Source organism: Sardina pilchardus, chromosome 20 (genome assembly GCF_963854185.1).
Source record: "Sardina pilchardus chromosome 20, fSarPil1.1, whole genome shotgun sequence".
NCBI lineage: Eukaryota > Metazoa > Chordata > Actinopteri > Clupeiformes > Clupeidae > Sardina > Sardina pilchardus.
This window is the reverse complement of record NC_085013.1, coordinates 29,670,750-29,683,842: the sequence shown is the minus strand read 5'-3', so window position 1 is coordinate 29,683,842 and position 13,093 is coordinate 29,670,750. Positions and strand designations below refer to the sequence as shown.

At 45.6% G+C, this 13,093-nt stretch overlaps 1 protein-coding gene across 2 annotated transcripts; it reads left to right on the top strand.

Moving 5' to 3' along the window:
* Positions 1–3,036: 3,036 nt before the first annotated feature.
* On the top strand, positions 3,037–12,709 carry LOC134067611 (solute carrier family 22 member 13-like). 2 transcript variants are annotated; one of them, XM_062522967.1, is made up of 10 exons: positions 3,037–3,454; positions 3,973–4,076; positions 4,242–4,396; positions 4,549–4,717; positions 5,041–5,143; positions 5,512–5,636; positions 9,083–9,300; positions 10,529–10,637; positions 11,913–12,149; positions 12,264–12,709. In XM_062522967.1, the coding sequence occupies exons 1-10, from the start codon at positions 3,218–3,220 to the stop codon at positions 12,367–12,369; spliced, it is 1,563 nt and encodes a 520-aa protein (XP_062378951.1). In that variant the 5' UTR covers positions 3,037–3,217; the 3' UTR covers positions 12,370–12,709. The 2 variants fall into 2 exon arrangements, with proteins under 2 accessions (XP_062378951.1, XP_062378953.1); XM_062522969.1 differs by lacking the exons at positions 11,913–12,149; positions 12,264–12,709 and adding an exon at positions 11,846–11,885.
* The last annotated feature ends 384 nt before the right edge of the window (positions 12,710–13,093 follow it).

Here is a 13,093-nt window from a genome sequence, read left to right as displayed (position 1 = left end):
CTGCTCTAGATGCTGCACTTCAGCTGCAGTAGACTACTGTATGTGTTGTTCATGACCATGACAGAGCAGGTTTGTTCATGTTCATCACCATGACACAGCAGGTTTGTTCAGTTCATGATTATAGTTCACTCTCGCCAGATGGCCTCTGTGACTTTGGTATCTCAACATGGGTCCATTACTGACACAAAGTCAAATAATGAATTGAGTGGTTTTACCCATTAACAAGAGACGTGTCAGACGTCAGTGTGATGGAGGGGCCCATTGTCTGATGCAAATCAGTAATTGAAATCCTTTTGTCCAGCTGGCTCTGTTGTCCTGACTTTGTTGTCCTGACTTTGTGGTCCTTAATTGTATTGTAGCATGTTTGGGTCCCTCAGGAGTCTCCTGTAGGCTACCTGCTGTATGGTGCGGCTGTGCGCCACTAATCCCGTGTCATAAGCATGTGATGCCCTCAATTCAATCAACGCCACCCTCAGATAAAGATACGTCTGACGGAGTCACAGCCTGTTGGGTCACTGACTGTCCAGAGGAAGGGCGGCTGTAATCCCAGAGCACCGGCCTCATTTGGACACACTTGTGGGCACCACAGAGCAAGACACAGCACGTCTACACCAGCCGACTCTCCTGTCCAGGTACCGCAGCAGTACCGTCTGTGGAGCATTGAGGACCCTGACGAGGCTGACCACTGGTGCTTGGACATTGGACTCTGACTGGTGAGTCAAAATTGGATATTAAATTGGGTGAGGACTGTAGTTGTGCCTTGAAGTTGATGTTTTTATTGTAAAATAATGTGTGATAATATCATATCAATAGTATATTTATTATCATTATCAAAACACAAGTGAACAGTCTGTTGAACATTTAAATGAGCTGTAAGAGAATGGTAGTGATAAATGGGCATAAGCCACTTGTGATAATATAACATACAGTAGGTCCACATGTTAACATGGTAAGATGCGATATCAGAATATACACTTCTGAGACTACACACCTAGTAACTACATCAAATCATATGCATTGGTGTTGAATGTGATTAGTCTTTAATGTGTGCTAGATTCATTTGGAATCTGGGGAGTGGAAAAACCAAACCGTGTTATAGCAAACGGATTAGTCAGCTTTTGGCGTGACCGTCACAGTTTCCGTTTACACAGGAACATTTATTCTTAGGACTCCCTCGTTGTGCGGGAGGTCAGCCCTGTGCCCTGATGGTTGAGTGTCCAGCACATTCTCGTTGTCTGATGGGATTCTTAAATCACTGACTCTTGGGCTTGTCTCCTTCCAGGGGCCCGTTGTTTTGAGTGAGGAGAACGGAAGTCAATGGAAGCTCTCTCCAGGATCTTCCCCTACTCCAAAACCTTAGCTGGCCTTAAGAGCACACTCGCTCATGTTCTGCGCCTCAAAGACCAGACGGCGGACGCCGGACGCAGGGCCAGAACCCGACTGCCCTCGGTGTGTTCTCTGAGCGATGTGCACGCCGTCCGCAACAACGCAGCGCGCACCCCGATGACCTTGAGGCAGCTCAGACGGAGAGGCAGTGACTTCACGCCGTTCACCTCCAAGCTGGTCGGAGTGTTTGGATTCCCAGTGTTTGCTGGTTGCCAAAGACATTCCACTGACTACTGTCCATCCTCAGATCTCAGATCACCGCAATTTGTATGAAACACAAGTATGAAACACAAGGCCGGTACGGCTCGTACATGGCAGTGGTGGCTAAGGAGGTAGAGGAGCCACCGAGGGACTGAGGACAGGTGCAGGTTGAGGCCTTGCATGGCAGCCTCTGCCATCGGTGTGTGTGTGTGTGTGGGTGGGTGTGTGTGTGTGTGTGAATAGGTGAATGTGAGGCATGATATTGTAAAGTGTTTTCAGTGCTCGGAGGAGTAGGAAGGCACTATATAAATGCAGTCCATTCACCATTTGTTCAGCGAAACAGCAGAAACTCAGGAGACAACTCCTCAACTGAGCTAGAAGACATTTTTTTCTGAAAGTACCAGTCATTTATTTTTATTTCTGTGTTTTGTGAATCTACGCAGTTCATTTTTACACGCACAACTCCTGCTATTCATGCAGGCTACCATCTCAACACCTACAAGTAATAAGACGTGTAACTGGTTAAGCAGTGGTTACCTAGTCAGTTTATTTTAGTACTGTATTGTACGACTGTATTCTTACAACTGGATCAGGAGGTTAAGGAAATTCATTTTGCAACTGTAGCGATATATGATCATATTTCATTTCAATGTGTTTAGCAAACAGTTAGCAGGGTCTGTGTTCATCTTAGACTGTTGCAGATTGAATAATCAGCCATAGGATTGTCAGGCCATATTGTGTCAGGAATAAACATAGGCTACAGTATCTCACCTTTCACATTATGTTTTTTGTTTGTCTGTGGATGTTAGCTGTGTTGTGATCATTCACAACACGTTTAATGTTGCAAATAAATATGTTATGGCACAACAATTGTCTTTTAAAATTTGTTCATCATTGCCAAGGCTGTAATCATACTTTGATTGATTGATTTTCTTTGACCATTTCCTTATGAGATATGAGACAGCTTTGTACATAAAAACAAACAAACTGAAAGAAGAAAGAACACAAAGTCATTGGTTTCACTACAACTATGCATTTTAATGGTGCTGAGTTTATGCACATCAGGCTTGATTCCAAACCACAGGTGGATGGCATGATTGGCATGAACATTTGCTTTTGAGACATAAACTAGGCCTACACATTTTGATTATTAAGCTTTAGCAGGTAAGCCTAAGTTTGAACAAATTGTTTCGAAAAATGCTCTGATGTTCTGCAAATGCCCTCTTTTAATGACTCGAGAATTGCACCAAAGTGACTGAGAAAAATAAAAAATGTGAACACCACAGACAGAGACATGTGAAACTACCTCTTATGTTATCTTTCTGTAGTGTTGCTGCTACAGACGCTTGGGCCTCTCTGTATCAGCGAATTAGAAGCGTTTTACGTAACAGAGGGGCGTGCCTGTAGACATGTGTAGCACAGCACACTCCAGGCCTACCAACTGATAGGTTGCCACATCTTACTCTGAAAGGTCTGGGGTCGACACTGTGTCTGTCCCCCATACATACAGTATATACATAGATCTGTCTGTAAATATATTTCCGCGCAGAGCACAGGGGGCTATATATAATAAGAATCCGAGAAAGTAGCCTACTCTTCTACCTCTGAGGAATGCCATAACGCTTTAGAAATGCATCCGCTTACAACCCGTTGCTTTCCCATGGGGACATTACAAAAGACCGTCTGCTGGAAGTTGAGCCTGATCATATTTTTCACGGCATTTCTCTTTTTCTTGGATGTGTTCGCAACCCATAGCAGCTTGTGCATTGCTGTGGATGAGGTCGGGCTTTCAGATTTCAACCAGAAGTCTCAAGAAAACGTGTCACGTAATGTGTGGCAAGTTGACATCAGCAGTGAAGATACAAAAGTGAGTTGAATACTATGCCAAGATATTAAAGTACAGGTTTTAGCCTGGGACCTTTGTAAACTCAGCTGTTAACTTTAACCTAGACTAGACTTAAAAAACGATTCACATCTTGTCATTGTTGCACAATTGAAGGTAGGCTACTGTGTTTTTGACAACACATAATAACATAATAATTACGCTTATCCTGTTTTAGTGAGAAAAAAAAGACTCCCTGATGTAAGGTATCCTACCATACGTCTTCATATTACTTCGTCCTATATTCCTGGTAATGGTCCCACACAGTTCTATTTTAGCACCCTAATATTGAGGCTGTCGGATTCCGTTCACCCCTGAGATCCAACAGCCTCCGGTTAGGCTACACCGAGGTCCTGAGGATGGATGTAATTATCACTGAGGAGCCGTCGCTCAACTAACAGTTCTATAAAGGCAGCAGCTCACACATTTAAGACAAACATCACTGTCAACCATTGTGCTCTAATGGACCCAATTGATTTGCTCATCGATGTGTTGTGCCACAGAATTCAACATCTTGTCTGGATACCCATATCATGGCCTATGGACAGACCATGTTCATGATAGGACTTCTGATTGGATCGGGATTTTCTGGTGTGCTCTCCGACAGGTATGACGCCCGCCTTTTAAAAAGGTGTTTCACAGAATAATAGTTTTGTTTATGACTTTCTCAGTCCCAAACTGACATGATAAATAAGGCTATAGTCTGCAGTACTACATCGGTATTACCTCGCATGCATTATGTTGGATATTAATCTGTTCATTTCAAAATTAGATATGGTAAAAGAATCCTTCTCCTGGGCTGCTGCTTTGTCCAGGCAGCGGTGCCGCTGGCGACGGCGCTGCTACCGTACTCAACCGTCTACCTCGTTGCGCGGTGCGTCACGGGGATCACCTGTTGCGGGATCCACATGTGCTGCTTCAGTTTGGGTATGCTGTCGTGTTACTGAACGTTCCATGTGTAACCGATTTAAAACGTTGGAAATAACAAGTGCATGGCAAACATATTCGCAAAGAGATCTGTGAGTTAGTAACGTAAAGTAGCCTAACAATAAATGCCATTTACAATATTGTCTCCGCAGGGGTGGAGTGGAGTCTCCCTGAAGGTCGGATTTGGCCACCGACGCTTCTCTCCTTCAGCTTCAGCGTGGGCATGATGTGCTTGGCAGCCGTGGCTTATGTCGTGCGCGGATGGATGCAGTTCCACCTCATGCTGGCCTTTCCGCAGATTATCTGCCTTCCACTTTACTTGTGCGTCTCACCGCTTTCTACACTTCTACTACGCTTATGGTCTTTTCACTCGTTGTCATTTATTGCGATGTGGTGTAAAAAAAATGACATGGAGTTTTAAAGACCTACCTTTAGACTAAAGGTAGGTCTTTAAAACTCCATGTCATTTTTTTTACACCACATCGCAAAGGCTTTAGTAATGTAATCTCAGTGTGAAACTCTGAACAGCAATAGTGCAGAGTGAATCATGCTCCTAATCTTGGTTCAATGTACTACATAGTATTGTAAACACGTGTGTGTGTGTGGCTTGTTAGAGACACATCTGATTTTTCTGTATTGATTAGTTCCATTCCAGAATCCCCCAGATGGCTGCTATTGAACAACGGAGCAGATCAGATTAATGTGTACCGCGCCAGAAGTGCCGAGGACAGGAAATGGCTGGACCAGGTAACACACACACACTCACACACGCACACACACACACACACACACGCGCACACACACGCACACACTCTTACAAAACAAAGTGCTATAAAATGTATGCTTCATACTGCACATGGCACCCCTAAATGGTTCTTTAATAAACCATTCTGAAGGATTCATCAAAGGAACCCTTAAGGGTTCTTTAAAGGGTTCTCTACTGCGACTGCACCGGTTATGGAGAGCAGGTCTCTCTAGCCCACCCTGCTGCTGCAGCCTATCTGTTTAGTTGGGGTGTGGTGTCCACGCCTGTTGCTCAGCCAAGAGTCCAGTCAGAACCTGGTGGCGCTGATACTGCTGCGGTGACTCAGCTCTCCATCTCGCTGCCCCTCCAGCTGCTGGACTCCCTGGAGAGTGAGATGGTGAAAGGCAAGAAGAGCCCGGAGGAGCCCAACTCCCACATCGCCCAGTTCAGATCGCCCACCATCGTCCTGCGCCTGCTGGTCATGGGCTTTATTGGGTAGGTAAGTGAACGTGCCCTCATGGGCTTTATTGGGTAGGTGAGTGAACGTGCCCTCATGGGCTTTATTGGGTAGGTAAGTGAACGTGCCCTCATGGGCTTTATTGGGTACAGTAGGTAAGTGAACGTGCCCTCATGGGCTTTATTGGGTAGGTAAGTGAACGTGCCCTCATGGGCTTTATTGGGTAGGTAAGTGAACGTGCCCTCATGGGCTTTATTGGGTACAGTAGGTAAGTGAACGTGCCCTCATGGGCTTTATTGGGTAGGTAAGTGAACGTGCCCTCATGGGCTTTATTGGGTACAGTAGGTAAGTGAACGTGCCCTCATGGGCTTTATTGGGTAGGTGAGTGAACGTGCCCTCATGGGTCTTATTGGGTAGGTAAGTGAACGTGCCCTCATGGGCTTTATTGGGTACAGTAGGTAAGTGAACGTGCCCTCATGGGCTTTATTGGGTACAGTAGGTAAGTGAACGTGCCCTCATGGGCCTTATTGGGTAGGTAAGTGAACGTGCCCTCATGGGCTTTATTGGGTACAGTAGGTAAGTGAACGTGCCCTCATGGGCTTTATTGGGTAGGTAAGTGAACGTGCCCTCATGGGCCTTATTGGGTACAGTAGGTAAGTGAACGTGCCCTCATGGGCTTTATTGCGTAGGTAAGTGAACGTGCCCTCATGGGCCTTATTGGGTACAGTAGGTAAGTGAACGTGCCCTCATGGGTCTTATTGGGTAGGTAAGTGAACGTGCCCTCATGGGCTTTATTGGGTAAGTGAACGTGCCCTCATGGGTCTTATTGGGTACAGTAGGTAAGTGAACGTGCCCTCATGGGCTTTATTGGGTAGGTAAGTGAACGTGCCCTCATGGGCCTTATTGGGTACAGTAGGTAAGTGAACGTGCCCTCATGGGCTTTATTGGGTAGGTAAGTGAACGTGCCCTCATGGGCCTTATTGGGTACAGTAGGTAAGTGAACGTGCCCTCATGGGCCTTATTGGGTAGGTAAGTGAACGTGCCCTCATGGGCTTTATTGGGTAGGTAAGTGAACGTGCCCTCGTGGGCCTTATTGGGTAGGTGAGTGAACGTGCCCTCATGGGCTTTATTGGGTACAGTAGGTAAGTGAACGTGCCCTCATGGGCTTTATTGGGTAGGTAAGTGAACGTGCCCTCGTGGGCTTTATTGGGTAGGTGAGTGAACGTGCCCTCACGGGCTTTATTGGGTAGGTAAGTGAACGTGCCCTCGTGGGCCTTATTGGGTACAGTAGGTAAGTGAACGTGCCCTCATGGGCCTTATTGGGTACAGTAGGTAAGTGAACGTGCCCTCACGGGCCTTATTGGGTTGGTAAGTGAACGTGCCCTCATGGGCCTTATTGGGTACGTAAGTGAACGTGCCCTCATGGGCTTTATTGGGTAGGTAAGTGAATGTGCCCTCGCGGGCCTTATTGGGTAGGTAAGTGAACGTGCCCTCGCGGGCCTTATTGGGTAGGTAAGTGAACGTGCCCTCATGGGCTTTATTGGGTAGGTAAGTGAACGTGCCCTCATGGGCCTTATTGGGTACAGTAGGTAAGTGAACGTGCCCTCGTGGGCTTTATTGGGTAGGTAAGTGAACGTGCCCTCACAGGGGTTTATTGGGTAGGTAAGTGAACGTGCTCTCAGACTACTCACACATACTGTAAATGACAAGCACACTCTGACTGGACAAATCTGTCTCATCGTCGGATTAAATCACACATAATGTGAATCCTATAGGCCTACTCCACAAGAATCTCTGTTGATATGAGTGTCTAGTTTAAAGATCCAGACAAACTTATTGACGTCAATCTTCTGCTGTTGCATAAGTTACACGTTTTCTCTGTTTTTGTAACTATTTTGTAATCGAGATATCTTGAAGAGACTCTCAAACCTTTGGCACTTTGGAGCCTGTGCAGTTGTGCCGTAACAAAGGTCACTCACATGCAGCACTTGTTACATCAACACACCGTGCAGGAGTGGAGGGTTGTTTCATCACACATTAGCGAGCGTTTGCCATGTGCAGTTATTCAGTGATGCAGCGGGCATTGAAGGGACAGTGACTTGCATGGTCTGATATTGAAAACACACTTATGAAATATTGTGATGTCAGCCTGGTGGTCATCGCAGGGCCATTGCATTGCCTGATATTGAAGAGCACATTTATGAAATATTGTGATTTCAGACTGGTGGTTGCCATTTTTTTTAAGTATATATTTTTGGCCTTTTTGTCTTTATTATGATAAAAGGCAAGTGAAGAGGTAGACAGGAAGCAAGTGGGAGAGAGAGATGGGGATCGGGAAATGACCGTAGGTCGGACTCGAACCTGGGTCCCCGTGGGCACTTGGACCCGTTCACGGCATGAACGCTGTAGCCTGCTGCACCACAGCACCCCTCCCCGACTGGTCACTTTGTATGATTTTTGCGTAATTTCTATTCCAACCATGAGCTCTTTTGAGATAAGTCTAGAATGTGCACGGATCCTGAACTACTACACCAAGTTTGACCTCGTTGCTCCTGATCATCCTGGCTTGCCTTTCATGAAACACGTCTTAATTCTGCTTTTGTGAAATACCCCTTTGGAGTTCGGGCTGGTTTGTTTAAGAGGGGGGTCTGTGTACGTTGTGGAATGTTCATATATATACAACAAATGCTGAGTCGTTGATGTGTCTTTGTTGCGGTGTTTGAAAGGGACCAAGTGTGAAAACACCCAAGGGGTTGTATTCATCACTGCCGACACGTCGATTGTTTATGTTAGATCATTGAAATGAAGTGGAATCAGTTGCCTCCTCTACTGACTGGAGGGTCAATGGGGTCATGAATTCAGTCGCTCTCCATGTCAAGACCTTCTTCATTCTCACTGTAAACCCAGTCAAATTTTTGTAGGCAAGCTATATAACACAACTGCGTTATATTAATGGAATTGTTTTGTTTAGTTTGACTGAGTGTTGCTGCTTTGACACATTTCCTACTTGATATGGGCATTCTAGGGCAACTAGCATTAGAAAAAAAAAAAGATTGAAAACACGTATTGTTAAGTTTGATGATTTTTAGTGTTGTTTCAAAGGATAATGTGAATTTAGGTTTTGAAATAGAAAAACAGTTAATTTAGTTTTCAGTGAGAAAAAAAAGGAGAAATCTGAGTTCACAGATATGCCCCCATAGAGTGTAACGCTACTGCTGCCTGGCTGCGTTAGCTGCTGGCTGTAGCAACTCAAGCTACTGTAGGTAAATCCGATTGTTTTTCATGCCGACAATATTCGGTGACCTTGAGAAAAAGGCATCTATATGAAAATTTGCCGGATTTCTCCTTTAAGTTGTCTATGAGTTACCTAACTTTCAGTGTTCCCTTTGTCACAAAATTCCCCCTGTCTTGAATAAAATATCTATCTGTCTGTCTATCTGTCTGTCTGTCTGTCTGTCTTTCCTTCCCTGTCCCTTGGTCACAGGCTGGCCTCGGCGCTCACCTATTACGGCATCTCCTTCAGCGTGGGGCACTTTGGGGTAAATATCTACCTGGCGCAGTTCTTCTCGGGGCTGTCCGAGGCGCCCTCGCTGGGGCTACCCCTGCTGCTGGCCCGGTGTGGACGCAGGCCGTTCACCATGATCTCCCTGCTGGTCAGCGGCATCTCCAGCCTGCTGTCGCTGCTGGTCTCCAGGTTCTGTGGTAAGTTTGACAAAAGGAGAGAAAAGAGAAGTGCACTCTACAGTAATGTGACACTACACATACAGTACATATAAAAGCAACAAGATACATTTGAGGAGTTTGGGAGCACCAGGTTTGTGTCTGTTACTTTGGTGAAGCAAATTGCCTGGCTTCGAGTTAAGGTAGCATCTAATCAGAAAGTCATTTTTGTATTGTAAGATGCACTGCAAGATCGGAACGTTTTAGTATGTTAACAGTAGGCCTACACTACTGTAAATAGACCCTAGATTGTTGGTACTCCAGAGTCATGTTTTAATTTAATAACAAACTGTAATATTTTAAACTCATTCGGACGCTGCATTAACATAATTATGCACAAAATTAACTCTCTGACTTTGCTAACATGCACCCGTGATGCTTTATATTGGATCATGTAACGTTGATGATTGGGTAGGATCGTCACCCTTTTAGTTGGTTTTTCACTAACTGGATACTGTCTTAGCACTAAATAGTGTTGAATGTGGATGCCAAGGGGCAAAGACATTCTTCCATTGTGTCATTTGTGGGTTTTACTTTCCAAGATCATAGGATGCAGCGTTTTTTATTCTAACAAGTGAATGATTTATATAATATTAACTTTGCAATGTGTGTAGACTGCCCTGGCACAATAGGCTGATTGAAACCCTGAGGTGGGTTTTATAATTAAGAGGGAAATGCCTGACACGTGGCATACTACATCACGTAACTGTCGACTGAACTTTAACTCTCTCAGTCGGACTCCAGCGCATGCACAACGGGACGAAATCTCCAGTAGCCGCGCTCACATGAGTTCTTGAATAGCTAACTCTCTCTTTGACATCTGACTAGGCTCTGGCCCTGCCAAGGCCATGCCTCATTTGGCTCACTATAAACAAGCCGCCTCAGTGCCAGAGCTCTTGCAGACTGCCAGTTTGAAATTGCTGAGACACATTCCTATACCGCAGGCCTCTTCCGATTCTTTTACATGACTTTAGCTGTAGTTGTGTATTTAATACTACTCTTTAGTATTAGCAGTTTAGTTTAAGGTTTAGGCTTTAGTTTAGTATTAGTGTTAGTCAGACGTATTAGTCAGACGTATTTGAAACGTAAGTGGTTTACAGCACAGATTCTGTGTACACACAGTGTTTTACTACCTTGTACTTGTAAAGGTAATATCTGTAAGCTTTGTAAGACTGTCCGACATGACCTCCGGTTCCTTCTCTGGTCCCAGACTTGCCCTGGCTGGTGATGACCCTGGCTCTCATGGCCAAGCTGTGCATGCAGTCCACCACCTGTGTGTCCCTCCTCTACGGGATAGAGCTTTTCCCCACAGTCATCAGGTAAGTTTGGCATTGCAGTCCACCACCTGTGTGTCCCTCCTCTATGGCATAGAGCTTTTCCCCACAGTCATCAGGTAAGTTTGGCATTGACTACATTGGCTTGTCATTGACACGCCACATGATTAAGAATGTCAATTCCGTGCCAAACTAAATCGACCGTTTTGTCAAGTTAAGTGTTGGCAGACCTCTAGTAATCTAAATAGTAATCTATTTGGTGTTATTGGTCAGATGCGCCGGTAGTTTGATGAGCAACTTTTGTACTTTTGAACTCAGCATTGTACAGAAGAACATCTGCAGGAGTTTATGAGAGTAACCTATTGCACCTAATCAGCATGGTTAAAATGCTTCTTTCTTATACGGTTCAAAAGTCTGCATCTGTCTGTGATGTACTATACGAGTATCATAGAAGCCTCTACACTGAGAAACACCACCATCAGGGTATCTGTTACTAATGAATGTCACAATTGGAGCAGAAAGCTTTCAGCAGCCTTCTGAAGCCATTACTAATGGAATAATCAGCAGCCTCCTGAGGGCATTACTATGGGATGACTCCGTGGAGAGGGTCAGATCACTGGAGGAGGGAAAGTATTCACTCTTCTTGGACACACTGTGGACAACATGCCATGCATGCGTGTGTTGATCCTGAGTCAGGTGCGCATGCGCGTGTAGAGATGGTAGATGTGCATAACAGCAGGAGAATGTTGGTTTTGCGTGTGTTGATTCAGAGTCAGGGCAGTAGAGAATGACAGGAGGAGGGAGAGAGAGTCGGGGTGGGACCCGAAAAGGAACACGGGGTGAGAACCGAAAAGGAACACGGGGTGAGACCCGAAAAGGAACACGGGGTGAGAACCGAAAAGGACCACGGGGTGAGACCCGAAAAGGACCACGGGGTGAGACCCGAAAAGGACCACGGGGTGAGACCCGAAAAGGACCACGGGGTGAGACCCGAACCCGGGTCGCCATGCAGCATACGGTTCTGGTGCCACAGCCGGTTGTGCCACAGCTGAGGCCTTAATAGTGTCTGTCTATGTATGATACAGGATCTCCTGTCCCATATGTTGTGAGGATGACCCACTTCCTAACCCTGAGACCCACTTCCTAACCCTGAGATCCACTTCCTAACCCTGAGACCCACTTCCTAACCCTGAGATCCACTTCCTAACCCTGAGATCCTCTGCATCATTGTCCCCCCTTGTGTCCCCTCAAAGACAGAAGTGTTTTGGGCTGGTGAACGTGTGCTAGCGCATCATTGTCCCCCCTTGTGTCCCCTCAAAGACAGAAGTGTTTTGGGATGGTGAACGTGTGCTACCGCATCGGCTGCATCGTGAACGCCGTGGTGGCGCCGCGTGGCGCGATCCCGCTGCCCGCCATGATCTGCTACAGCAGCGGGCCCTTCCTGGGCGCGGCCCTGTGCCTACTGCTGCCCGAGACCAGCGGCATCCCGCTGCCCGACACCGTGCAGGACTGCGAGAAGCAGCCTCGATTCCAGCTCCCGTGCCCACCGTGCTCCAGGTGAGTCTACTTAGTGTTTGTATTTGATTGTGATTGTATGCACTAATACACTGCAGTGGTCCCATATTTGCTTGTTATCAAAAAACCAGACAACTTTCTTATATCCCTCCAAAGACGCCGCCCTGATCAGACACTAGAGGGCGAAGATTCGGACCGTAATGAAAAGCTGGCTCTGGAGTCCGAGTATAAGAAAGCTGCTCTGTCGAAAGAAATCGTCTAATTCCCTCTTCTGGGTCCTGGAACGTGCCTGAGGAAGCGGATTTGTGCTTTGGGCATTTTATGGCGATTTTAAACTTTTATATCAAGTGACAGTTAGATGTGTGAGTGTTACTGTCTGACACCATCTTTTTGCCTGATTATTAACAAGATTTCACCTACTCACCCCCCGTCAGGTCCTCAATAGTTGTATTATACGGTATTCATATGGAGCACATCTCTGATGTGACCAAGTTACTCTCAGAATGTTTTTTTTTTATTGAAAATGTAAATATGAATTGTTTAATGCTGCATATAGGTTCACCTTTTTTACTTTCTTTTATATTATAAAGGGAAGAAATTATACCAAACATGCTTCGTCTCTGTTTTTTAACTACACTTGCACTGAAATGTAAGTAATGTGTTGAGGTTAAAGGGAATGCATTCAGAGTGTGCTTGAAAACCTTTTCATCATTCAAAAATCATTTTAGTGCAGAAGCTACATAACGCTGGTATCTTGTTGATAAATGTTCTATTTGGATTTTTGATAGATTAATGAATCCAATAGTTTTAAGTCTACAATGCCAGCTAACCACACATTTGTTGGCACAAAACTTACCAACAGCCATCAGCCATCAGCCATGTGAGATGATGTAGGCTTTGAGTTGTATTGAGCCTGTGTAAGTTAGTGGTCATACCCTTTGTGGCGCCACCCATAGGTGATATGAAGAGCAGGTGTTGATGGATAA